The sequence below is a fragment of the Girardinichthys multiradiatus genome, chromosome 22 (genome assembly GCF_021462225.1).
Source record: "Girardinichthys multiradiatus isolate DD_20200921_A chromosome 22, DD_fGirMul_XY1, whole genome shotgun sequence".
NCBI lineage: Eukaryota > Metazoa > Chordata > Actinopteri > Cyprinodontiformes > Goodeidae > Girardinichthys > Girardinichthys multiradiatus.
Window position 1 is genome coordinate 7,047,140 of NC_061814.1, and position 25,240 is coordinate 7,072,379.

Genomic DNA, 25,240 nt, shown 5'->3' on the forward strand with positions numbered 1-25,240 from the left:
CATAGATTACATTACTGAAAATAACCATGTTGTAAAATAGCTAATACAACAGCTAATACCTTTCAGATTAGCTGAGTTGCACAGGTGTTTGTTCTGTTTGTTTTGAAATTCAAAAAGTTAGAAATATGCAAAATATCAAATAGCTTTTGGAAGACGGGTCTCTATAAAACATCTCTGTAACATGCTGAGTGAGCTTCAAATGCACCCTAAAAGCGATTAATTGCAATTCTTTGCCACATCTGTGAGCATGACAACACATTATGAAGGCTGTGTTTTTCCTTACACCAGTTTCTTGGGGGCTTGTCCAGGATTCTTCATGTGATTCTGCACCTGAGCCCAAAGGTGAACAGTTTCTTACAGCAATACAAGACAGCCTTAAAAAAGCAGTTGTGTGTCAGCATGGGGCAGAGCCAGCGCTGGAATCCTGACCCTATCTGGCAAAAAGTAAGGTAGGGATGCTTGGTGCTGTTGGGTCCAGGAGTTGAGCACACCTTTTTACAGCCTAAAGTCTGTACATGTGTTATTGCTGTGAGGTGGTAAGCTGATGTAAAATATATTTTCTTTTTCTGCCTTTTCCAATCAGTGACTGTACCATACCTACCAGGCACTACCGAGTCCAACTGACAACCAGACTCCACTGTGGATGCTGTTTCTGAGTGAAGAGGACTAAAGATTATTAATTGTCAATATCAGTGGGGTGTTTAAAATAAAGTCAGAGGAAGAGAGATGTTTTCAGCTCAATCGGGCTGAGAGAGAATGAGAGAGAGCAAGACTGTTTAAGTTTAACTCATACCTCCCAGTCGTTCTACTGTCTGCGCGACCACAAAGCCTGTGTGATGTCATTTTTCTCATAAATACATGCTTACTAGGGTCTCTGCGGACGTTCCCTGTCCATGCCAACAGGGACAATAATAACCTCACTCAGAGGGTGGCGTCCAACAGGCAGCAGAAAGATCAAGAAGAAAAGAACAACGAAGCTTGTTTTAAAGAAATACAGTGACAAGGGACCTGCTGTTTTCATCACTGTGGATAACTTATCTCTCAAAGGGAATAGAGTCTAGAGGCAAAAAAAATTAAATACTTTTCTTATATTACAATTCTTAACAAAAAATGGTCCGATCGGTGCATCTCTGTGAGTTTGTGAACCCATAAACCACATCAGTCATTTAGGCCAAAACTGGCTATTGCAAGATAAGATGAAAAAAAAAAACATGAGTTTGATATGAGAAACATCTCCAAAATACAGATTTATTTAAAAAAATTAAATGAACCAGGGCTCAAATAATACAGAATTTATTTGGTGACATTACATGGTAAGCATGGGTTAGGCCTGAAATCAAGTCATTTTCAAACATCTTCTTTTATATCCTATAGATTAAAAAACGGTTTTCTTCTGGTACTTGACACATGTCAGGCAGAGGCAACAGCAGAGACGTGTGACAAGAAGAAGAAAGAAGATACAGCATCTTGAACGGAATAAAATCTCACATGAACAAAGAAGGATTTGGTCCAAAAGAAAAAGAGGAATTGGGAATAGTTATAAAAACTGAAATGTACAGACTTTACGGATTACTAGTTCCACTTATGTGTCCTGCTATACTGATACTTTGATTTGTTCCTGGAGGCTTACTTGTCTTCCTGCCAGTAATTATCAGGAGATGTACCGGGTCCTTGTAAACCAGGCTGAGGCTGCAGTGGTCCTCAGTACTGAAGGAGGGAGAACACGCTGTGTGGTTTCAGACGATCAGCTCCATTCAGGTCTTTGAGTTCAATGATCACCATGCAGCCCTGAATCTGAGCCTGCTGCTTCTTCATTAGCTCACAAGCTGCATACAGCGTCCCTGTAACAGACACACACACACACATTCATACCAATGGAAATCAGTTGAAACATCCCAGAAGTCTGTCGGTGACTGGCCTGAATCCTGATGACGGGGCAAGGAGTGATAGAACTCATTGGTACCTTTTGCATTTATTTATTTTGTTTTTTTAAATCATCTCCTGCTTATAGAAAAGATTAAATAAATACTGAACATAATGCTTTTCTCAGTATATTTATTTCGATTGTCTCTATTGACAATGAGTTCACGCCAGGTTAAAAATTATATAAATTAGTCCACAAACAAAGTTATGAGTAAAAAAGAACAGGTAAAAAATTTTACCTGTTCTATTCCTATAGAACAAGTGAAACAGTACCTATAGATTTTTATGAAATACTTTCTACAAAGCCTTTAATGGTAGTAACAACTTCAAAATATCTTTTGTATGTAGAAACTAAGCACGTGCGTTGCTCAGGTGTGATTTTCATCCATTCTTTCACACAAACCATCTTTAAATCTTGAAGGTTCTAGAGGTCCTTTCTATTAACTCTGATCTTCAGGTCTTTCCATGGATTTTCAATGAGACACAAGTTGAACTGACTGGGCCGTTCTAGCAGTTTTACCGTTTTCCTTAGCACTTGATGCACTGGCTCCATCCTCAGTCCTCTCCTTGTGAAGCTCCTCCAAATTCATGAATGGATTTGGCTTGACAACCTTGTCAAAGCTGTGGCAATGATCTTGTGTGGCTTATCCTGGTGGAGGGTGTCAGTGACGGTCTTATCCATGTTAGTGTAGCCTAACTGACCCAGACTGAGACCATTTAGAGGCTCAGGAAACTCTGCAGGTGTTCGGAGGTCATTAGCTGATTCTAATATTGAACTTTTACACAATATTCAAATTTCTGAGACACTGAATTTTGGGTTTTTGTTCTCTGTAAGCCATGATCATTTAAATAACAAGAAATAAAGGCAGAAATATTTTACTCTATGTGAAATGAATCACTATAACAAACATGGAAATAACATCGCTGCTCCCAACAAACTCAATAAGTGTTTACATCCATGTTATTGTTTTATAGTTTTTCTGTGAATGGTCAGTTGTTCTTTTTCTTAAGCACCGCCAGAAACTGGCATTTTGTGGGTTTCCAGTCACTATGTTGCATATTTAATTTATTCTGGGTATGCCATTGTGGTAAATGAAAAGTACTCCTCTTTTATGATTTGGGTTTTCTTTACAGTACAGTCTATTCTAATTTTTATTCCTGTTTTTGATTCAGATTTTTATAGCTTTTATAGTTTTTTAGTGGCGTTTTCTGACTTTGATGTAATGTCCTTCATGTCCTTTTTTTTTGCTTGCTCTGCTCTCGGTGGAGGACGCACGCGTTTTCTCTCCCTTCCTCTTGCCTGCTTCTGCATCTGCTTTTGTCTGTGTTTTTCTCAGAGCCTCACTTTACATATCTTCCAAACTTGCAAATTATGGATTTGGTTAGCTTGTCTCTCAATGCAATTGGTCACATTTGTTCCACAGGAAGACAGGGTAAAGGAGAACCCTCTTGCCCAGCCGGTACTTTCTTCTCTGTATACACAATGGATTCCTGGCAACCGTGGAAGATTGTGTGCTTGACTACAATGTCGGTTGAGGACGCAGAAGACGTTTATATATTTGGATTTTTGATAACAGGATTTCAGCTTTTTGGAGCCGGCAGTTACCTGACTTATCGAGTGAGTAGCAAAATGTGGGCTGCTGTTCAAAGCATCCCAAAGCTGCCTGCGATGCTGGATGAATCTGCAGAGCGATCAATGCTCAGACTGAATTGTTAAGAGAGGTAAGCCGCAAGTTGGACACGGTTCTTGAACAAAATCGTAGCCTGGAAGCGGCTTTTGGACTCAGAGGTGAAAGGATTTAATCATGGAGAAGGTTGTTCGCTCCAGAACTGCCGGAAAGTCCCAGAAATTTGGATATTTGGATTCGCAATTGAGAGATAACAGTAAAAGCTCTTAAAGTGGTTGGAAATCCACACAACTGCTTGAACCAGAACACTTATTGTTTTTCTAAATCTGGTGCCCCATCTTGGCCGTGGCAACTTCTGCTAAGTGGCTGTCGACAAAATATCTCCTGGATGTTATGTAAACATGGCGCTGTTTCCCAGAACCCCCAAACAGCTGTGACCCAGATAAGACTTTGCGGCCGATTGAGAAAACTTCCATCTCTCTCCTCAAGGACAATGGCGCTCTATCTGTGTTGACCGTCTAATTCTTGCACACACTCAGTTATTTATTCGCACCCCAGGATTCCACCGCACTCTTGCAAAATCTTTTCTTCTTGTGTTGCTTGGCCCTGCACCTAATTGTGTGATTTCATTACTTTTTCATAGATTTTTTGTTTTATCAGAAGGATTACCAGCGAAAACCAAACATTATTAGTAATTTGGACTTTAGCTGCTCTTACACCAATGACCCAGCTTTCTTAGTTAGACTACAATGGACTGTTATTACTTAGTTCAACTTCAGTACCAGTAAAAGCAATATATTATTAGCACTACCAAATGTGGATTAAAGGTGTTTTGTACCAGTGACTCAGCTTCACTAGTTAGAATTCAGTGGAATGATGAGACTATCAATATTATCATCTTCTTTTAGCATAAGATGCTTTATTATTAAGAGTGGCTTGGAACCAATTTCTACCAGTAAACCCGGAAGGAGTATTAATTATTATTACTCCCAAGGATTATTAGTGTAATTTGATTTGTTTTTCTGTGTCTGTATCATTGTGGTGTTTTTCTTCAAGTGCAGCGCTTTGGGGGCCTTGTTGCTGAAAAGCGCTATATAAATAAACTTGAGTTGACTTGACTTAAAACAAGTCAAAATGAGGCTCAGTATTGTGTGTGGCCTCCACGTGACTGTATGACCTCCCTACAACGCCTGGGCGTGCTCCTGATGAGACGGCGGATGGTCTCCTGAGGGATCTCCTCCCAGACCTGGACTAAAACGTCCGCCAACTTCTGGACAGTCTGTGGTGCAACGTGACGTTGGTGGATGGAGCGAGACATGATGTCCCAGATGTGCTCTGATCGGATTCAGGTCTGGGGAACGGGTGGGCCAGTCCATAGCTTCAATGTCTTCATCTTGCAGGAACTGCTGACACACTCCAGCCACATGAGGTCTAGCATTGTCCTGCATTAGGAGGAACCCAGGGCCAACTGCACCAGCATATGGTCTCACAAGGGGTCTGAGGATCTCATCTCGGTACCTAATGGCAGTCAGGCTACCTCTGGCGAGCACATGGAGGGCCATGCGGCCCTCCAAAGAAATGCCGCCCCACACCATTACTGACCCATTGCCAAACCGGTCATGCTGAAGGATGTTGCAGGCAGCAGATCGCTCTCCACGGTGTCTCCAGACTCTGTCACGTCTGTCACATGTGCTCAGTGTGAACCTGCTTTCATCTGTGAAGAGCACAGGGCGCCAGTGGCGAATTTGCCAAACCAGGTGTTCTCTGGCAAATGCCAAGCGTCCTGCACGGTGTTGGGCTGTGAGCACAACCCCTATTTGTGGAAATCGGGCCCTCATGCCATCCTCATGGAGTCGGTTTCTAACCGTTTGTGCAGACACATGCACATTTGTGGCCTGCTGGAGGTCATTTTGCAGGGCTCTGGCAGTGCTCCTCCTGTTCCTCTTTACACAAAAACCCAGTCCTGCTGCTGGGTTGTTGACCTCCTACGGCCTCCTTCACGTCTCCTGGTGTACTGGCCTGTCTCCTGGTAGCGCCTCCAGGCTCTGGACACTACGCTGACAGACACAGCAAACCTTCTTGCCACAGCTCGCATTGATCCTGGATGAGCTGCACTACCTGAGCCACTTGTGTGGGTTGTAGAGTCCGTCTCATTCTACCACAAGTGTGAAAGCACCACCAACATTCAAAAGTGACCAAAACATCAGCCAGAAAGCATAGGTACTGAGAAGTGGTCTGTGGTCCCCACCTGCTGAACCACTCCTTTATTGAGTGTGTCTTGCTAATCGCCAAAGATTTCCCCCTGTTGTCTATTCCATTTGCACAACAGCATGTGAAATTGATTGTCAATCAGTGTTGCTTCCTAAGTAGACAGTTTGAATTCACAGAAGTTTGATTTACTTGGAGTTATATTGTGTTGTTTAAGGGTTCCCTTTATTTTTTTGAGCAGTGTATTTTCCAGTTATTGTTCAGCACTACTGCAGGCCTACCAAGCTACAGACATCCACCTAAACTGACAGACTGGGCAAGAACAGCATTAATCAGAGAAGCAGATGCCTATGTTAACTCTTGAGGAGCAGCAGAGATCCATAGCTCAAGTGGGATAATCTGTCCACAGGACAGCTACTGAACCCTACGAGGCTGGAAGAGTGCCAAGAAGAAAGAAAACGTTTTAAAAAAGCCAGTATTACACAAACCACGGGTTTGTAGAAACATCAAACATGTGGAGGAAGTTCTTCTGCTCAGAGGAGACCAAACGTGGACATTTTAGACTACATGGAAAACACTGTGTGTGAGAAAACACACACTAAACACAGTCCACAGTAAAACATGGTAGTGGCAGCATTATGCTGTGAGGATGCTTTTCTTTCGACTCATGTCACAATTATACACCACTTTGTGTCGGTCCATCACATAAAACCTTCATGCAGAGAAGGGTTAATCTTTAATCTTCACAGCATTTATTAACAGCATTTTGATCCTGCTTGGATGTTCATCAGAAGCTTATTCAGGCCTACATCTCATGTATATATGATCAGCTTCTTCCTTCTATCGCATAAAATCCTGATGAAATACACCGAAGTCTCTGGTCATAACATGAAAAGGGTTGAAAACTTTTGCATACTTTCTCTTTACGGCCGTAAAGTGGAGACGTTTTCAGAGAAAACTACTCAAATCAAATATTATGGCCTGTTAACGCATCATCTCAGCTCCTGGTCCTTCATGAAAACCAGACCATAATCGGTTTCCATTGACTTCCTTTTAACTGCAACGTGTGCCCAAAACAATGGTGAGGAAGCGATCATAAAGGAAGTCACAAATCTCTGAAGAGAAGCTTTAAGGCTACGACCTGTAAACATGAGTCAGGTAGCTACATCATAGGAGTTTAATCTGTTGGAGTTTTACCATAAACCTGCAGCCAGTGAGGGCCTACTGGTGTCAAATTTAAAATAGAGAGCTTTTGACTGAAATCTAAAGCTTTAACTGAGATGTGAATTATTAGAGTTTGCCTACATTTCTATTGTAGAACATGGCGACCATTCGGGAAACTGGATGATGCACCTTTGAGTGATGTTTCCATAATGTTTGGGATAAACCTGAAAAATGATCTCGATAGTTCCCCTTAAAAACTTCATTATGTCTTCTGTTTGAAGTTATTTTTATAAAATATTAGATGTGTATATGTGTAACATTCCTGACAGAATGAGAACACAAAATATGAATCTTACCTCCTGTAGCTAAAAGATCATCAATAATCAGAACCTTCTGCCCAGGAGCCACTGCATCCTCCTGGATCTCTGCTTCTGCCTGATGGAACAGGAATACACACTCAGACCAATTATGGCTGGGATACTCATTAAAGAAGAAGCTTCTTCATCTATCTTCTACCCACCCCCTTAGTGCAAATAACCTTTGACCCAGTCAAGACAAGAGCTTGGCTCTTTTCTCTCACAGCTCCCACTCAAGAGTCTGATTCCTTCGGATCAACGGGAGCTCTGTGCTGCCCACGGTAACCAAGCACGCCTCGTTTCACAGCATTGTAGGAAGCATGGCATCATAACTTCAAGCAAGAGTCAGGATAAACAGAACCAGTTCAGCACTAATTTATCCTTAAAGTCTTGACATGATGCACTCAGATATCTTCTGGATCACACTGGCGATTCACCAACTCTGCTAATGTTTCTTCACATCAGCTACAGCTCCAAGCATCATGTCCACCTTCTAGGTTCTAGGCTTTTCTTTGGATAACAGGAACTGAGTTGAGGATATTCCTTTTCGTTAGAATTAACAACACACAGCACAACATGATCTCCTTTCTGTTCTTAAGGAGAAACGTTTTTTATTTTTGGTTTCTTTGTGATGAAACACAACAGCAAAACCAAGTAGAACTTTACTCCTGTAGTTGGAGCATGGTACTGAGGTGTGATAGAAGCTTTCTTTACCGTGCCATACTCCAAATCATACTGCACACAGATAGTAGGTCCAGGCAGCTTTCCTTTCTTCCTGACCAGAACAAAGCCGACACCCAGCCTCTGGGCAAGCAGAGGCCCAAACAGGAAACCACGTGCATCCAAACCTGCACAGACAAATACAAACTGGTGGGCAACAGAAAGGCAGTACCATTCCAATACTACAGTCCTGACGTCAGAAGCTGGGAATTACATCACCCCCAACTTATCCATGGTATGCTCTGTCGTCAGGGTTACTACCATGCGTAATTCAAGATGAGAAAAAGTTTTCTTTTAGGCTTTCAGACGCTAAAGGAATGTGTTTAGAAATAGATGTTGTACATTACTGAGTCTGATTTTATAAACAGTCCGAAAGAAAACAGAACAGCTATCATTACATTTTAGTTTTAGACCCGTTAGGAGGGTTTGATTCAAAGATGCCAACATGAGGTCTCCCTAAGCTCCGATTCCAAATGGAAAAGCAGTACATTTCTTTCCAGCCCCAACCTCAAAATCCTATATGGCTGCCATGTGTGTAGAACATAGTAAACTTTTTACTATGACTTTTTTTCATACTTCTAACAGCTGGTAGCTCAGTTAAATCAGTCGCACAAAGTATTGTCCAGTTTCAGTTTTCTTTAACTGTGTGAAACACAGAGAAATAAACATTGTTATTGGCTGTTATTACTAATAGTAGCTGCCCAGAAAACAGTTGGAGGCTTCTAGCTTTACTCAGTCACCAGGTTAATTATTATTAGTAAGAGAAGCAAATAATAATGCTTTTTTCAGCATTTATGCTTGCAAACTCTAAAAGAATATGTTGACAAGTGAAGGTTTTATATCCATGGTGAGATACAGACTGCCAGAAGTGCCAACAACCATTTTGTTTCTGCAGCTCTCGCTGCGTTTCATATAAACAGCAGCCATTTTGGACTTTAAACGTAGCACTGAGAGAAATGTTTGACTTTCCATGGTAATATCCAACTTTATTAAAGATTAAAACCCTGTGGAATCTGCACTGATAGACAGTTTATATGCATCTCTGACAGATTGTGTCTCATTAAAACCAACATCACCACAAGTACTGCATGAAATCTGTGAATGAACATTTTCGGTTTAGTGTTTGAATGTAGAAAATGCAGAGAAACACATGGATATTGGCTTGCATTGCTAATAGTTACTGAGCACAACAATAAGCAAAGGTTTCCTGACTTACAGCCAACCTGCTGCATTGTATCTGGAAATCTAAACTTTTAAAATACAGGTTGGGAAACAACTGAAACAGCTCCTAGTTGTTTGTGCTCAGTCACCAGGGTAACTATTTTGAGCGAAACAATCAGATAATCCAGTTTTCTAAAGGAACATGTTCATAAACAGATGCTGTCTGTACCAGGCGTGACTGATCCAAACCATCAGGGGTGCAAATAACCAGCTTGGTGCTGCACCTTTCACCATATTTTGTTTTCCACACTACAAGACATGGGAGGGTAACTGGTATCCGGAGAGGCCGAGGTTTAAACGTTTCCGCTTAAAAACAGATAAAACCAGGTCAAATTCCCTTTAATGGGGTACCAGAGGAACTGCTGGAGTGAGCATGTGACTGGAACATAGAGTAGCCCAGTGATGCCTCTCCCACAGCTGTTACTACACACTGCCTGACAGCTGGCTGAAAGAGGGCTGCTACACTTTCCCCTCATTTACAACAAAAACAACTCTGACTGTTTTGATGAAAACTCTGAAAGTCATGGTGTGGAAACTGCAGAAACACCACCATGACCACCACCATCACTCTCATCATGGTAACATTGCTTGAAAAATACAGCTGACTGATAAGCAGCTGCATGCAGGCTAGCTACCAGACCAGGCAGTCTAAACACTAGCTAGTATTGGTACTCCCAGTTTGACTCAATCCAAAGCAAAACGGTGTAATCTTCAATAAGCACATGAAAACTGTCGTTTGATTTATTTGCTGTTTATTCTATATTGTTGCTGAAGTTTGTGGATCATATTTTAAACAACTGTTTCAGCAACCGTACAAATAACTGTTTATTTTCCTTTTTAAATAGCATTAAATCAGATCATGCTGTATTAGTCCTGTTATACTTTCACTCCAGAGAATTATACTGTAAGAATCTTATAGTAAGGGTCAGCACTGGTGACAAACCTCAGAGAAAGTACCGCTTTTAATACAACTGGAAATCCAGAAATTCCAGTTATCTAGTAAAACATGGAGTGGAGCACAAAGAAACGTAAATAAACTACAACACACGTTCAGACAAGCCTTTCAGGGAGATTTATATCCATGTTTCTTTTTACTCCAAAGTAAGCTTAGGGGACGAGACCGGCACACATGCTTTGTTCTGTCTTACCTACGATCAGATCCACTTGCTGGTGATGGCTCCTCACACGTTCTTCAAACAGGTCAATGACTGCTGTAAGAGCAGCTGGACTCTTCAGGATGGGACAAATATCTCTGCGGCATTAACACAGGATACGTTACTGCAAGGCGTCTTCAAACAAACACAGAGCCAAAAGTCATTTTTATTATAAGAAATTTAAAATGCTGGCTCATATCTCAAATAACTGACTGTTTTACATGTGTTCATGTTACAACCACAGACTTGAATATCTTTTATTGGGATTTTATATGAAACACCAACACCAAGACCTGCAAAATTTTGAAGTAGAAGGAATCTGAAAAGTTTGTTGTGCTGTAGTAAGCCCCATTTTCTCTTATACCCCTAGCAACCATGGAAGAAGGTGCTCTGCTCAGATGAGACCAAAACAGATTTTTTATTTTTTTTTGGCCTACGTGCTAAAAGGACAAGTGGTAGAAAACTAACAGAGCCTATAACCCTGGACACATCATTCCCACCATAAAACATGGTGGTGGCAGCATCATGCTGGGGAAATGATTCTCTCATGCAGATACAGGGAAGCTGGTCGGAATTGAAAGGAAGATGGATGGAGCTAAATCCAGGACAACCCTGGCATAGAACCGGTTAGAGGCTGCAGAAGACTTGAGACTGGGCGGGAGGTTCACCTTCCAACAAGACAGCGACCCTAAACAGACAGCCAGAAATACAATGGGACAATTTACATCAAAGTCTTGATTAAATCAAATAAAGAATCTGTTGCACGACTCCAATTTGATGTTCAGAAATGCTCTCCATCCAGATCTTGGACTAATTTGCCAGGAAAATGAGCAAAAACAGTCTGTAAATGTTCAAAGCTGGTAGAGACACCAAAGCACCTGCGGCAGGAATTGAATATAAATGCCCACCACACTATTCAGTTAATTGTTATGTCATATTTATTGCACACAGCAAATAATCTGAAATGTCCTTTAGCAACATTTTGTTCCGGTCTTTCTGTGTAGTCAGACTGACCCCTCTCAGACAGAGCACTGGTTCCTGTACCCAGTCTGAGATGGAGAAGAGGATTAAGACTTTAAATGTTTACGAGACTCAACAAAATCTGCATGTTCCTTTTTTCTGTAGAGGGATCGTTGTTATAGCAGTTCTGCAGTAACAAACCTTGGTGCAGACTCAGGGAGAAAGGGAAGTTGTTTGTGCTAAAACTTTGGCCAAAGGAACACAGAATGAGGTACAGAGAGCAGACAGCGCCCCCTGCTGTGGGGAAAGTCTCCTCTGAGTCTGCAGTCTGTGCAGCTTCAGCAGCTGGATCTCTGCCTCCTTACACTGAACTGGTGTGGAACAGACCAGTCTGCTCACAACCAGTTATAGGAAGTAAATTCAAACTGGATTAATGAGGAAAGGACAAATACTACTACAAATAATACTACTGAATAACAGTGACTATTGTTCTACCTGAACAGGATCCCTTTCTTTGGAAAGTCTGGGAAAGCTCGGATGTGTCTATGGACCAGCTGCAGTTTTCCTTCACATCCGTCTGCCATTTTTGCTGAATCTTTGCTCTCTGACCCAGTCTGGTCAGGAAGCTGGTTCTGCATGTAGTGAGATGGACATGCGCTGTAATCATTTTCTTTTTCTTCCCTGCAGTTTGGGTGTGCTTGGGTACCCTGGCGCCCCCTTCTGGATAGACTTTTTCACTACATCTCTCGTCCTGCAGTCTACAGGAACTTAAACTGCTTTACAGTTTAGTTAATTTAGACAATGAACAACGTATGTTAATTAACATGAACAGTGTATCTTGTAAATGTGCCAGCCATGAAGGCTGTTTTTCAGATGGCGGCTTTGGCAGGTTTATGAGATAAAACAAGATAAAAACTATAAAAAGTATAATTGTTAAATTACAAAATACCAAAACAAAATAAATAAATAAATAAAGACACACGTTCAGATTGCAACAATAACCAGTCTACATATGATCACAGATTAAGTACCAACCACTGTTTGTGGATTTAAAGAACTGCCTATAAGATGTAATATTGCTCAGTTTGGTGGGTACAGCATTCTAGGTATGAACTGCCCTAAGAGAAGGCTGACTGCCCAAATGCACTTTTCCTACACAGGTCTTAACGTCTGCTCTTATTAAAGCTCTTGTGGCCAATTTTGAGTTTTATTAAAGAAATTATTCAGTGGAGGAGGGGCAAGACCATCCAAGATTGTATAATAACTCATATGTGGACAGAATCATGAGTGTATATGTGAAGTCTCACATATACACATTAGGCGTGTCTAAAATTCTTCAGATTGAATTCAATTGTAAGAAACCTTTTAAACCTGGGTTTTAAAAGTAAGTTGTGAATCCATTATTACACCAAGATATTTATAATCATGAACCACTGAAAGTCTTTTCCCTGCTACAATAATATCTGGATCTGGATCTCTGCTTACAGACCTTGCAAAGAACATAATGAATGAGGGTGTGAAGGTCTTTAAATTGTTGGCAGATATATTTAATTAGGGCAGCAAAGAGATGATTAGAAAAAGGCCAAAGAATCATACATCCATAACAGGATGTTGTGTTCAGGGTGTTAGTTTTTCCAGTCACCTGACCAAAAGCATGTTCTTCCACATCAAAGAAAGAAAGAAAAGCAAAAGAAGAACAGAACAGAGAAGAAAAAGAAGAGCAGGAATCCAGATGATGTGGTGAATTTTAATAACAAGACTAAGACTAGGACATACAGGACTTAATTATAATTTGTTTAAATACAAAAACAAAATACAGGAAAATGTGACCTGTGTAGGGAGGAATAAACAATATGAACAAGTTGTGTCGGAATGTCAGAAATATGAGCAAGAAAGATTTATGAGGAGAGAATTTGAAAAGATTAAAGAAAACTTTTACATAATAGACACATTGCAAATGAAATTAAGGAGCAAACATATGCCAATTATTATTCAGTTTAAAAGAGAAACTGATTAATCGAATTGGTTTATATAGTACATGAATGTACACATACAGGGGTTGGACAATGAAACTGTCCAACACCTGTTATTTTAGTGTGGGAGGTTTCATGGCTAAATTGGAGCAGACGGGTAGTCAGTCTTCATTGATTGCACATTGCACCAGTAAGAGCAGAGTGTGAAGGTTCAATTAGCAGGGTAAGAGCACAGTTTTGCTCAAAATATTGAATTGCACACAACATTATGGGTGACATACCAGAGTTCAAAAGAGGACAAATTGTTGGTGCACGTCTTGCTGGCGCATCTGTGACCAAGACAGCAAGTCTGTGTGATGTATCAAGAGCCACGGTATCCAGGGTAATGTCAGCACACCACCAAGAAGGACGAACCACATCCAACAGGATTAACTGTGGACGCAAGAGGAAGCTGTCTGAAAGGGATGTTCGGGTGCTAACCCGGATTGTATCCAAAAAACATAAAACCACGGCTGCCCAAATCACGGCAGAATTAAATGTGCACCTCAACTCTCCTATTTCCACCAGAACTGTCCGTCAGGAGCTCCACAGGGTCAATATACACGGGTGGGCTGCTATAGCCAAACCTTTGGTCACGCATGCCAATGCCAAACGTCGGTTTCAATGGTACAAGGAGCGCAAATCTTGGGCTGTGGACAATGTGAAACATGTATTGTTCTCTGATGAGTCCACCTTTACTGTTTTCCCCACATCCAGGAGAGTTACGGTGTGGAAAAGTCCCAAAGAAGCGTACCACCCAGACTGTTGCATGTCCAGAGTGAAGCATGGGGGTGGATCAGTGATGGTTTGGGCTGCCATATCATGGCATTCTCTTGGCCCAATACTTGTGCTAGATGGGCTACCGAACCATTCTTGAGGACCATGTGCATCCAATGGTTCAAACATTGTATCCTGAAGGCGGTGCCGTGTATCAAGATGACAATGCACCAATACACACAGCAAGACTGGTGAAAGATTGGTTTAATGAACATGAAAGTGAAGTTGAACATCTCCCATGGCCTGCACAGTCACCAGATCTAAATATTATTGAGCCACTTTGGGGTGTTTTGGAGGAGCGAGTCAGAAAACGTTTTCCTCCACCAGTATCACATAGTGACCTGGCCACTATCCTGCAAGAAGAATGGCTTAAAATCCCTCTGACCACTATGCAGGACTTGTATATGACATTCCCAAGACGAATTGACGCTGTATTGGCCGCAAAAGGAGGCCCTACACCATACTAATAAATTATTGTGGTCTAAAACCAGGTGCTTCAGTTTCATTGTCCAACCCCTGTAGCTCAGACATTAAACCGTCATGAACCACACTTCATTCCACTTGGTGGCGGTGGTGCACACCTTAAGTGTTTTGCCCACCACCTACAAAGCGAAGCAGAAGAAGTCGCGAGGAAAGGATGCGGTAGAAGATGACAGCAGCTCCTGTCCGGTTATTGCTCAACTTCATGCCAGCTCGCCGTCCGGTGGTTCAGACTGTTCGGAGCGGAACAACCAGAGGGATCCGGACGGGAGCTCACAGCCGGAACCAGATGGTTATTGCAGGTGTGTCGGGGCTCACTGAACCTGAAAACGCCCGAACCTTTCTCAGTAACTTGCTGATGTAACAGAGTCCAGAAGCAGACGTCTCTCTCACTATGTTGTCTTCATTTCAAGGGAAGCTGGTGCGGAACGGAGACAGTAGGAAGACTGTGGTGAGCCTCCCCCGGTTACCCTGACACTGATTCTTCTTTGTCTACAGCATAATGCTGACGTGTGTATCTGTTCATCGATTCCAGATCTGCGTTGAGGGGAATATAGCAAGTGGCAAGACTACGTGTTTGGAGTATTTCAGCAAAACCAGCAACATCGAGGTATCTCAAATAACGTAGAGGTTCTACACTGTCGTCAAATGATGGTGAAAGTGTGAATCTACTGAGTTTAGAGGATATAATCTTTATTTCTCACAGGAACTAAAACATAAATAAATCAGTGTGGTTTGCATGTGTCAGACATGGAGAGGGATATGGGCCTAGATGGCAGCTGTCTGGTGTTCACTGTGTGGGAAATAAACCAGTTAGAATTCAGGGCCCATATTCACCAAGACTGTCCGAGTCTCTCAGAGAGCTCCTAGCGTAGCCTGAACGTTCCTGCCAAGGACTCATTGCTTGGAGTGATCAGCATTTTACTGTGATCTCCTTCTTGTATAATGAGGTTTAGTTTGGTAAAATGACCAAAACAAAATGAAGAAAAAAGGTGAGAAAACCGAACTGAACAGAGGAGCAGAGCCTGCTGATGGAGGAGAAGAGAGGAGTGTTGAAAGGTAGATTTGGTCCTGGGTTACAGGTGGGAACAAACAGACATTCCCAGCAGATCACTGCGTCGTTCCCTCTGCTTTCAGCACCAGCCTGGAATGTGAGCAGCTCTGGTTTCTGCTGCATTCAGAAGCTAGAGAGGAGATAGCAGCACACCAGAGAACTTCTCCACAGACGGGGAGCATTGGAGATGACCATTTAGGCTGCTGACATCATCATGTACAATACAGCAAATACTTATTGTATTATTTATTTATCCCTTCTAATATTACCTCACTAGAGGTTGACCTTTATTCTGTCCTGCCGCTGAAACAATTTAATTTCACCCTAGGGGGATGATAAAGTTTATCTGATCTCTATATTGATAATTGTATGATTGTTATAGGAGTTTATGTCCTTATTTATTTGACTACTAAGGGCGTGGATCCCTGCGCGGTCGAGCCGGTAGAGTTTTATTAATTCGCTGTTATTCATTGTTCAGAGAATATCTCTCCTTTCTCTCGGTCTTTCCGCCATCTTCTTGGCTTAAGACGCTCTTGGGCTCACTAAAAGTTCTCCTCGCTACGCTAAACATTTCCTCACGTTAGGAGATCTCTTAAGGTCTAACATGCTTCGTGAATAACTTTTATCTTACCGAGGGAAAATACTTAGAAAAATTGTAGAATTCGAAAAATTCTATGATTTTTCTTAGAATGACGTCAGTAGGATCTACTTTTAGTCTTAGGATTCTTGGTGAATACGGGCCGTGGTCTTCAAGGCATTCGGAATTCCAACTCAAACGATGATTTATTTCGTACACAGACCTTCTCTGAGAGCTTTCTTGATTCCATCTTTGGAGGTGTTGCTTTTGAACCCCCAGAGTTGGTTGTCTGCAGTGTTCTTTTAGAACAAGCTCAGTAGGTAAGTTCATTTAAAAGTCTGTCTGTTTTCTGGTCTGCTTTGTCCCAGGTCCAGACAGAACCAGTTTCTAAATGGAGGGATGTCCATGGACACAATCCTCTGGTAATTAACTACATAATTTTTCTAAATAACTCCACTCATTTCAGTTTATTTAGACTACGCTAAATTAGAAAAAAATAATAATGATGTCAAGCCTTACAAGACGAACAGGTCCAGTTCATACCCTGTTTTATAGAACCCAACCTAGTTAAAACTGATTTTCAATAAACCAATAAGTTTGATTCTAAAAGGAAATGAAACCGATAGCTGTTAAAAGATAATTAAAACATGCAAAAGGAGACATGCAAAAGGAGGATCATTTTGAAAAGAATGATTTAACTTTTATTCATATTTTAACCAGAAATTGCATGACTGTTCTTCTAACTGTTAAAGCAGCTTTTTTCAGGTTTCCTCTGATATTTTAATGATTTATCTTTGATAATGAGCTCCACGTCTTTGAGGTTGCAAGGCCTCCGAACCATCACCCCAATCTTTAGATCTCTCCACAAATTCTCTATTAATTCTATTTGACTGGGCCAATCCAAAATATTATTATTATTTCCAGTCAGAAGGAAAACGATGGCCACATTAAAAGATGACTTTAAGCCTTAATCTGCCAGAGGGATTTCATTTTGGGGTGTCATTTTAAAGGGGGTAACTACAAATGCTCCCAGGTTAGATTTTTGTTTATAAAATATTGAAAACCATACATCAGTTTCCTTCCTGTTCACACCTATGTGCTACCATGTGTTTGTCTACCATATAAAACCCCAATAAAGTGCATTGAACTCTGTGGCTGTAGCATAAACAGTACTTTTGCCCAGCATGATAAATGAACCTACTAGGCAGAAAGTATGCAAAGGTCAAAGTCCTCCAAAGCATACTTGCACCTCTTCAGTTAGGTCTATTGAGGGGAACTTTCCATGTTCTCACCCCTGTATCTGCAGGCCCTGATGTACCAGGACCCTCAGCGATGGGGCATCACTCTGCAGACGTACATTCAGCTCACAATGTTGGATAAACACCTGTCAGCCACTGTAAGTGCACTGCTAGCTAGGGGCAGACGATAATGGTGTCAAACCTGCTGGTGAGGAATGACCCATTAGGAAATCTGATGGATTCTTTATGATTTCAGGCTGCTCCTGTCACCATGATGGAACGGTCTATCTTCAGTGCCAAGTACATCTTTGTGGAGAATCTTTTACGGAGGTACTGTTGTGTTTTCCTCAGATTCTAAAACCTGATCTGACCAAAAAACAAACAAAACTGCTAAAGCCGTAAATGACAATAAAATAGTTAGATGGCTCTGGATTTCTGGTGACAGAGGACTGATCGTTCTGTATTTACCCCTCCTATCAGTGGGAAAATGCCGGAGGTGGACTATGTTGTTCTAAGCGAGTGGTTTGATTGGATCACCACAAACATTTCCCTCCCAGTCGACCTGATTGGTAAGAAAATTCAGTTTGATATATGAAATTCAAACACTTTGATGAAGTTATGATGAACTCTGTTTGCTAACTGAAGGTGCTGAGCTGTTTCCTCTGAAATCAGCAAGTTTTACTTTAAACTTTCACTGAATGTTGATCAACATTTTATTAGAGGCCAAAAAATCTCATTTAAGAAAAGCATCAAACTAGCTGCAGTACAAAGACAGCAAGTCTTAGCATGCTGGAGATTCAGTCTGACAAATACACGGTACAGTCTGATTATACCGGCTGCCAAGGAAATGATTGAGCTTCAAGAGAAGATTAAGCCCATGAGGTTCTGTAACCCTGTATAAGCTCTTTGTGTGAGGACCTGTGTTGTAATCGGGCTAAAGAACCACACAGATGCTTCTCTTACATTTGGTTCCAATATCTTCTGATACATGTTCTCTGACTGTTTCATTGGCTCTAGTTTACCTGCAGACATCTCCTCGCACCTGCCATGAGAGGTTAAAGCAGAGATGCAGAGAGGAGGAGAAAGTCATTCCACTGGTGAGAACTTCTCGAAGCTCAGAGCACATAGCTTCATGTCACTGATCCAGGCTGGATCTACTCAGCTTCAAGGCAATTGTTTCATGGTTTCAGCCTCTACCGTGTGTGTGTTTGTGTGTGTCCACCAGGAGTATCTGGAGTCCATTCATCAGCTGTATGAGGACTGGCTCATTAAGGGCAGCTCCTCTCCAGTTCCTGCTCCTGTTTTGGTGAGTAAGTGATCACTTGCAGGCAGATCTTTGCTGTCCATTCAGCTCACTTGCAGCAGATTGTCTGATCCACTCTCTGTTCCATCCTATTCACACTGTGGGCATCCTTTAACTATATGAGTGAGGACTCTGGAGAAATGTCACAGTTAAATCATGGAAGGCAGATGTTTGGCAGAGGTAGTTTAGGACTGGTTGAGTCTGTCTGCTCTTTGTCTTATTTCTGAAAAATGTGTTTTCCAGGTCATCCCTGCTGACCATGACCTCCAAAAGATGCTGCACAAGTATGAGGAGCATCGTGAGAAGATTCTAACAGCTAGCACCAAAAAACATCACACACTCTGAAACACTGCCATGGATGAACATAGATCTGTGTGCAGATCTGTTTGAGTAGTTTATTACTGTATCTTAAGCTGCTACAAAACTTTTTAGATGTCTGAATTACATTTAGTTTGTTTTAATTGCAAATTGGACAACTGTGGACCAAACATCAATGCTGCTTATGTACCTACTGGGATAAAATTGCTGGCTTCCCTGGTAAAGATTTTCAAATTGCATTGAAACAAATAGTTTTTAACAATAATCTTATTGCAGCAGCATAATATCACAGTACAAAATGTAGAAAACCTCATCTTTTTATCTGAATACATTCAACCCATGGAAAGAATTTAATAATTTTTAATTAAATCCCTGGTGGAATAATTATTGGAACGCCGGATGTTAATACACAACAACTTTCTTTGTTGGCCATGTGATTTAAGTCTTTATCATGTTGAAAAGCCTGATGAAGAAGCATTATCAGTTTGCTGGTAGACCCCACCAGATTTTTCTTTAAAATCTAGTTTTTCAGGGAGTTCATGATGCCATGCACTCTTAAGTGTTCCCTGGACCCACAGCGTAGATCCCCTAGTGTGCTTTTCCACACATTCATCCTTTATTTCCCACAAACTGGGTTTTAAATTTTTTTTTGCTGAAAAGCTCTTTTTGAATTTTATCTGGTAAACGCTCACAGTTCCTGTTGAGGTTGCTGCAGGGTTTAACAAACACCACGTTTAATTTTGTGATGGTAGAACAGGAACGTCAAACAACAGCTTGGCACATGGAGTATGCTGGTTGTTCTGGGGGCTAGAAGAAAGAGGTCTCTGTGTCATGTCCTAAATGAAACTCCAGGGAAATAGTCATGGGTTACTCAACTCAAAAAGTAGAAATAAAAAAGTTTTCAGTTACATTAATTTTAAAGGGATTGTTAGGGATACCAACCACTGTGCCACCAGTAATTTTGTTATACTGTCAAGCTTTTGTTTTCCACTGTATTCATTTTGATGTTATGCTGCTGTAATAAAAGATGAAAATATTTGAAGACCTTTTCCAGATCTTTGCCAGGGGAGCAGACAGTTTGTCTGTACGTATGTTCTTGCAGGCTGCTTGGATCATCTTAAAACAGTCATAACAAAATCTCTGCGGAGTGGAAAACGTTCAGACATGCAACTAACCTTAGATTTTGTCAAACTTTCCACTGTTTTATAATGAAATGTTTTGAAAAGAAACTGATCCATTTTGTAACCCCCATTCTAATGAAGTTCTGATGTCGTGTAAACTGTAAATAAAAACAGAATACAATGATTTGCAAATCCTGTTCAACCTACTCTCACCGGCCACTTTATTAGGTACACCTTGCTAGTACCGGGTTGGACCCCCTTTTGCCTTCAGAACTGTCTTAATCCTTGGTGGCATAGATTCAACAAGATACTGGAAACATTCCTCAGAGAGTTTGGTCCATATTGACATGATGGCATCACACAGATGCTGCAGATTTGTCGGCTGCATGTCCCCATGATGCGAATCTCCTGTTCCACCACATCCTAAAGGTGCTCTATTGGATTGAGATCTGGTGACTGTGGAGGCCATTTGAGTACAGTGAACTCATTGTCATGTTCAAGAAACCAGTCTGAGATGATTTGTGCTTTATGACATGTTGCGTTATCCTGCTGGAAGTAACCATCAGAAGATGGGTACTCTGTGGTCATAAAGGGATGGACATGGTCAGCAACAATACTCAGGTAGGCTGTGGCGTTGACACGATGCTCAATTGGTACTAAAGGGCCCAAAGTGTGCTAAGAAAATATCCCCCACACCATTACACCACCACCAGCCTGAACCGTGATACAAGGCAGGATGGATCCATGCTTTCATGTTGTTGACGCTAAATTCTGACCCTACCATCCAAATGTCGCAGCAGAAATCGAGACTCGTCAGAACAGGCAATGTTTTTCCAATCTTCTGTTGTCCAATTTTGGTGAACCTGTGTGAATTGTAGCCTCAGTTTCCTGTTCTTAGCTGACAAGAGTGGCACCTAGTGTGGTCTTCTGCTGCTGTAGCCCATCTGCCTCAAGGTTCAACATGTTGTGCATTCAGAGATGCCCTTCTGCATTCCTTGGTTACTGTTACTGTTGCTGTTGCCTTTCTATCAGCTGGAACCAGTCTGGCCATTCTCCTCTGACCTCTGGCATCAACAAGGCATTTGCGCCCACAGAACTGCCGCTCACTGGATATTTTCTTTTTTTCTAACCATTCTCTGTAAACCCTAGAGATGGTAGTGCGTGAAAATCCCAGTAGATCAGCAGTTTCTGAAATACTCAGACCAGCCCGTCTGACACCAACAACCATGGTACGTTCAAAGTCACTTTAATCACCTTTCTTCCCCATTCTGATGCTCCGTTTGAACTGCAGCAGATCGTCTTGACCATGTCTACATGCCTAAATGCATTGAGTATCTGCCATGTGATTGGCTGATTAGAAATTTGCATTAACGAGCAGTTGGACAGGTGTACCTAATAAAGTGGCCGGTGAGTGTGTATGCAATTGAATCCACTTCAAAGACAAGATATTTAATGATCAAACTGATCAACTTTGTTTTTTTGCACATATTCACTCATTTATAATTTGATGCTTGGAGCATGTACATAAAAAGCTGGGACAGGGTCATGTTTACCACTGTGTTAGATCACCTTTCCTATTAATAACACTGTAAGCGTTTGGAAACTGATTTGTTGAAGCTTTGTAGGTGGAATTTGTTCCCCTTCTTGCTTGATGAACCACTTCAGTTGCTCAGCAGTTCAGGATCTCTTGTCATATTTTGTGCTTCATAATGTGTCTGGACTGCAGGCAGGTCAGTCTAGAACCAGAACTCTTTCACTATGAAGCCATCCTGTTGTAACTCATGCAGAACGTGGCTTGGCATCATCTTGCTGAAAAAGACGTTGCTTGTGTGGCAGCAGATGTTGCTCCAAAACCTGTATGTACCTTTCAGCATTAATGGTGCCTTCACAGATGTGCCAGTTACCCATGATGCCATGGGCACTAACACACCCCCATACCATCACAAATGCTGACTCTTGAACTTTGCCCTGATAACAATCCAGATAGTCCTTTTCCTCTTTGACCCTGAGGACACGATGTCCAAAATTTCCAAAAACAATTTGAAATGCAGACTCGTCAGACCAGAGCAAACTTTTTCGCTTAGCATCTGTCCATCTCAGATGAGATCTGGTCCAGAGCAGCCAGCGGTGTTTCTTGGTGTTGTTGATGTATGGCTTTCTCTTTGCATTGTAGAGTTTTAACTTGTACAGGTCCTTCTCAAAATATTAGAATATTGTGATAAAGTTCATTATTTTTCATAATGTCATGATGAAAATTTAACATTCATATATTTTAGATTCATTGCACACTAACTGAAATATTTCAGGTCTTTTATTGTCTTAATACGGATGATTTTGGCATACAGCTCATGAAAACCCAAAATTCCTATCTCACAAAATTAGCATATCATTAAAACGGTCTCTAAACGAGCTATGAACCTAATCATCTGAATCAACGAGTTAACTCTAAACACCTGCGAAAGATTCCTGAGGCCTTTAAAACTCCCAGCCTGGTTCATCACTCAAAACCCCAATCATGGGTAAGACTGCCGACCTGACTGCTGTCCAGAAGGCCACTATTGACACCCTCAAGCAAGAGGGTAAGACACAGAAAGAAATTTCTGAACGAATAGGCTGTTCCCAGAGTGCTGTATCAAGGCACCTCAGTGGGAAGTCTGTGGGAAGGAAAAAGTGCGGCAGAAAACGCTGCACAACAAGAAGAGGTGACCGGACCCTGAGGAAGATTGTGGAGAAGGGCCGATTCCAGACCTTGGGGGACCTGCGGAAGCAGTGGACTGAGTCTGGAGTAGAAACATCCAGAGCCACCGTGCACAGGCGTGTGCAGGAAATGGGCTGCAGGTGCCGCATTCCCCAAGTCAAGCCACTTTTGAACCAGAAACAGCGGCAGAAGCGCCTGACCTGGGCTACAGAGAAGCAGCACTGGACTGTTGCTCAGTGGTCCAAAGTACTTTTTTCGGATGAAAGCAAATTCTGCATGTCATTCGGAAATCAAGGGGCCAGAGTCTGGAGGAAGACTGTGCAGAAGGAAATGCCAAAATGCCAGAAGTCCAGTGTCAAGTACCCACAGTCAGTGATGGTCTGGGGTGCCGTGTCAGCTGCTGGTGTTAGTCCACTGTGTTTTATCAAGGGCAGGGTCAATGCAGCTAGCTAACAGGAGATTTTGGAGCACTTCATGCTTCCATCTGCTGAAAAGCTTTATGGAGATGAAGATTTCATTTTTCAGCACGACCTGGCACCTGCTCACAGTGCCAAAACCACTGGTAAATGGTTTACTGACCATGGTATCACTGTGCTCAATTGGCCTGCCAACTCTCCTGACCTGAACCCCATAGAGAATCTGTGGGATATTGTGAAGAGAACGTTGAGAGACTCAAGACCCAACACTCTGGATGAGCTAAAGGCCGCTATCGAAGCATCCTGGGCCTCCATAAGACCTCAGCAGTGCCACAGGCTGATTGCCTCCATGCCACGCCGCATTGAAGCAGTCATTTCTGCCAAAGGATTCCCGACCAAGTATTGAGTGCATAACTGTACATGATTATTTGAAGGTTGACGTTTTTTGTATTAAAAACACTTTTCTTTTATTGGTCGGATGAAATATGCTAATTTTGTGAGATAGGAATTTTGGGTTTTCATGAGCTGTATGCCAAAATCATCCGTATTAAGACAATAAAAGACCTGAAATATTTCAGTTAGTGTGCAATGAATCTAAAATATATGAATGTTAAATTTTCATCATGACATTATGGAAAATAATGAACTTTATCACTATATGCTAATATTTTGAGAAGGACCTGTAGATGTAGCGACAAAATGTGTTAACTGACAATGGTTTTCTGACGTCTTGCTGAGCCCACATGGTAATTGTCTGTTACAGAATGATGTCAGTTTTTAATGCAGTGTCTCCTGTGGGGTCAAAGATCACGGGCATTCATTGTTGGTTTCGGCCTTGCTGCTTACATGCAAAGATTTCTCCAGATTCTCTAAATCTTTTGATCATATTATGAACTGTAGATTATTAAATCCATAAATTCCTTGCAATTTTACGTTGAAAAACGTTCTTTATACTGTTGGACTATTTGCTCACACAGTCATTCACAAAGTGGTGAACCTCGCCTCATCCTTGCTTGTGAACGACTGAGCCTTTCGGAGAAGCTGCTTTTATACCTAATCATGAAACTCACCTGTTTCCAATGAACCTGTTCTCACCTGTAGAATGTTCCAAACAGGTGTTTTTTGAGCATTACTGAAAATTTCCAGTCTTTGATTGCCCCAGTTCCAGCTTTTTTTAAAACATGTTGCAAGCATTAACTTCAAAATAGGTGAATATTTACCAAAAGCAATAAGGTTGATCCGTTTCAACATTACATATCTTGTCTTTGTAGCGGATTCAGTTGCACATAAGAGAATTTAAGTGCACCCTTTCATCAAACTTTTTGACAGGTGGGTGGGACTTCCGGTGAGGGCGGGATTTCCGGTGGGCGCCATATGGGCGCCATGTGGTTGCCATGTGGGCAGGAGGTCACGTGGTCAAGCAGGTGGTGTGTCCAAGGGGGGCGTAACAGTGGATGCTGATTGGTTGTCGTCATTAGGGGCAATACCTTAAATGAGTCAATTAAAACACAGGGGTGTGTTTGTTATAAATAGAACAAGACAAATATAGTATTATCGGAAACTGTTTGGCATCAGCACCAATTAAAAATAGAGGGGGTGTGTTTGTAAGCATCGTTAAACCTTGAATAACCCAATGAAAACAATAGGGTGTGCCTTAGTGTTTACTTTAAATACAGAGATAAAACTCTGCACTTTACATGCAGCATTCGTTGGAAAAAAAGAACACCCGTTCAACAATGGCTAGAGTTAAGAGAGTTTATCGTCAAGCGGAGGAGAAACGCAACGCGTGCCAAGATGATGATGATGAACAAGCAACTGCATCATATACTTCCTCAACGAAGATACCTATCGGAATTCCCGTCGTGACATACTCTACCGATGATGAGGATCCAACATCAACTTCAACAACCAT

General features: G+C 41.6%; 2 protein-coding genes across 2 annotated transcripts; one reads left to right on the forward strand and one right to left on the reverse strand.

Moving 5' to 3' along the window:
* Positions 1 to 1,216: 1,216 nt before the first annotated feature.
* Positions 1,217 to 12,001, reverse strand: aprt (adenine phosphoribosyltransferase). Its single transcript, XM_047350868.1, has 5 exons — positions 11,830 to 12,001; positions 10,369 to 10,472; positions 7,994 to 8,127; positions 7,280 to 7,358; positions 1,217 to 1,841 (listed from the first exon to the last, which is right to left on the reverse strand). The coding sequence occupies exons 1-5, from the start codon at positions 11,970 to 11,972 to the stop codon at positions 1,702 to 1,704; spliced, it is 600 nt and encodes a 199-aa protein (XP_047206824.1). The 5' UTR covers positions 11,973 to 12,001; the 3' UTR covers positions 1,217 to 1,701.
* A 2,715-nt stretch (positions 12,002 to 14,716) lies between these two features.
* Positions 14,717 to 20,398, forward strand: tk2 (thymidine kinase 2). The gene is made up of 10 exons (XM_047350661.1): positions 14,717 to 14,905; positions 15,017 to 15,054; positions 15,139 to 15,213; positions 16,603 to 16,656; positions 17,541 to 17,630; positions 17,729 to 17,802; positions 17,953 to 18,041; positions 18,490 to 18,569; positions 18,698 to 18,778; positions 19,019 to 20,398. The coding sequence occupies exons 1-10, from the start codon at positions 14,773 to 14,775 to the stop codon at positions 19,118 to 19,120; spliced, it is 816 nt and encodes a 271-aa protein (XP_047206617.1). The 5' UTR covers positions 14,717 to 14,772; the 3' UTR covers positions 19,121 to 20,398.
* The last annotated feature ends 4,842 nt before the right edge of the window (positions 20,399 to 25,240 follow it).

Bases quoted from the DNA above. Each gene is read 5' to 3' on its own strand.
- aprt (XM_047350868.1), bottom strand. From the start codon at position 11,972: ATGCAGAACCAGCTTCCTGACCAGACTGGGTCAGAGAGCAAAGATTCA. The intron at 8,128-10,368 runs GTAAGACAGAAC...TTGTCTGTGCAG, and splicing joins GCAAGTGGATCTGATCGTAG to GTTTGGATGCACGTGGTTTC. The intron at 7,359-7,993 runs GTAAAGAAAGCT...CTGTTCCATCAG, and splicing joins ATGATTTGGAGTATGGCACG to GCAGAAGCAGAGATCCAGGA.
- tk2 (XM_047350661.1), top strand. From the start codon at position 14,773: ATGACAGCAGCTCCTGTCCGGTTATTGCTCAACTTCATGCCAGCTCGC. The intron at 14,906-15,016 runs GTGTGTCGGGGC...CTTCATTTCAAG, and splicing joins GAACCAGATGGTTATTGCAG to GGAAGCTGGTGCGGAACGGA. The intron at 16,657-17,540 runs GTAATTAACTAC...CTGTATCTGCAG, and splicing joins TCCATGGACACAATCCTCTG to GCCCTGATGTACCAGGACCC.